Genomic DNA, 1464 nt, shown 5'->3' with positions numbered 1-1464 from the left:
CCTTTTATAGAAGCTGAGGAGTTAGGGTGACTTATGTGCCTTTCTCTGCCTTCATCCTCCCGACATAAATTTTTTTTGGTCATAGCAACAACATGGATACTGTTTCCAGCTCACCAAGAGTTGCGTATGAGTCACCTTAAGGTGGCCCTCGGAGCATGTAGCAAGCAGTTTCATGTGTACGTCTCCTGTGTCCTGCCCCTCCAGCAGCTCTGGAGACGCCTTCCCCTTAGGCCTCTGGGGACTCTGCTTTCCATGGGCCGCAGGGCCCGGTCAGGACCTGGCCCTCCACCACAGACACAAGTCTCTGGTCTGCCCTCTGCTGCTCCTCCTCCTGGTCCCCATCCTCACGTGTGGGGGTTAGAATCACAGATGTTCGCATGGTTGTATTTTTCTTCCTGCTACTCTGGGATGATTTTTGAGAGGGAGAGTGGGGTAAAAACCAGCAGGTTTTTTTTTTTCTGTCATCTCGAAACCCTGAACCTCTGATCCATAAGACTTTTTATCATTCTTTTACAGAAGACTAAAAATAATACTGTTTGGGATAATTTCCGTTTGGTATATGAAATATAGAAACGATTTCTCTAATTCAAAATTAAAACAATTTCGTAGTTTCAACAAAAAGGAACAATTTTTTTAAATATTTTTGTGACCATGTGGATTTTGTGATATGGCTGACATTCTGCTCCATGTCTTTAAAGTGATTCCGACTCCTTGTGTAAGCTTGGTCAGCCATTGCGCTCAGTGACACATGTGGTGACAGGTAGCGTGAGGGCCGGCTGTGGAAGGTTTTGTCGGCGCCGACGAAATCCCCACGATGCCACTCTCACTGCCACTCTCAATGTCGCTCTGTCACTCAGCTGCATGTGCCTTTTCTGTAGGACTCCACTTGACCAGTGGGTGCGTCATCTCTGGTTTTAGTAAACGTTTTACGTGCGTCAACTGTAGCTTGCGGGAGGCAGCTTGGGAGCCTGTGCCGCTGCCGCCACGGGTGGGTCCGGTTTTTAGTGCAGTAATTGAGACCATCCTGACACCTTCCCCTCTAAGTTGCAGTCTGTTATTTTCCAGAGTGTGGTTTTCGAGACCTCTGTGAAGAATGAGACCGTAGCCCAGGAAGATAAAGCCAGGTTGCTCAAAGCTGCTTTTCTGCTCTATTGCAGGTACGACACGTGTTTTAATTACGGCTTATTTGGGTCTGAGGACACATTTTACTCACGCTACATATTTGTCGAGTGGCGGGAGCAAGGGGGAGGAATGATGCCATTACAGGGGGGATGTTCTGAGCTTCAGCACTTTCACAAACTGATTCTGGACTTGGTGGTCACAGGAGGGTCCCAGCTAGGCTAGGGGACAAACACGAGGTGACACACCCTCTTCGCAGCACCGTTCGGACTGGTGACTGTCAGGCCTCTTCTCCAGCTGCCGTTACGGCACGTGGGTCCGTGGAGCTTTGTCAGTGAGGGGGGG

General features: G+C 49.2%; 1 protein-coding gene across 1 annotated transcript in view; it reads left to right on the top strand.

Annotated features, from left to right (window-relative positions):
* Positions 1 to 1464, top strand: part of NUP133 (nucleoporin 133) — a 34101-nt gene that overhangs the window by 14851 nt on the left and 17786 nt on the right. Inside the window, exon 12 of the mRNA XM_006920718.3 lies at positions 1066 to 1157. Coding sequence (XP_006920780.1) covers positions 1066 to 1157 — 92 coding nt within the window. The remainder of the gene's footprint in view (positions 1 to 1065; positions 1158 to 1464) is intronic.

The sequence above is a fragment of the Pteropus alecto genome, unplaced genomic scaffold (assembly GCF_000325575.1).
Source record: "Pteropus alecto unplaced genomic scaffold, ASM32557v1 scaffold189, whole genome shotgun sequence".
Lineage (NCBI taxonomy): Eukaryota > Metazoa > Chordata > Mammalia > Chiroptera > Pteropodidae > Pteropus > Pteropus alecto.
The sequence above is the reverse complement of the archived record's forward strand: the minus strand, read 5'-3'. Positions and strand labels throughout refer to the sequence as shown.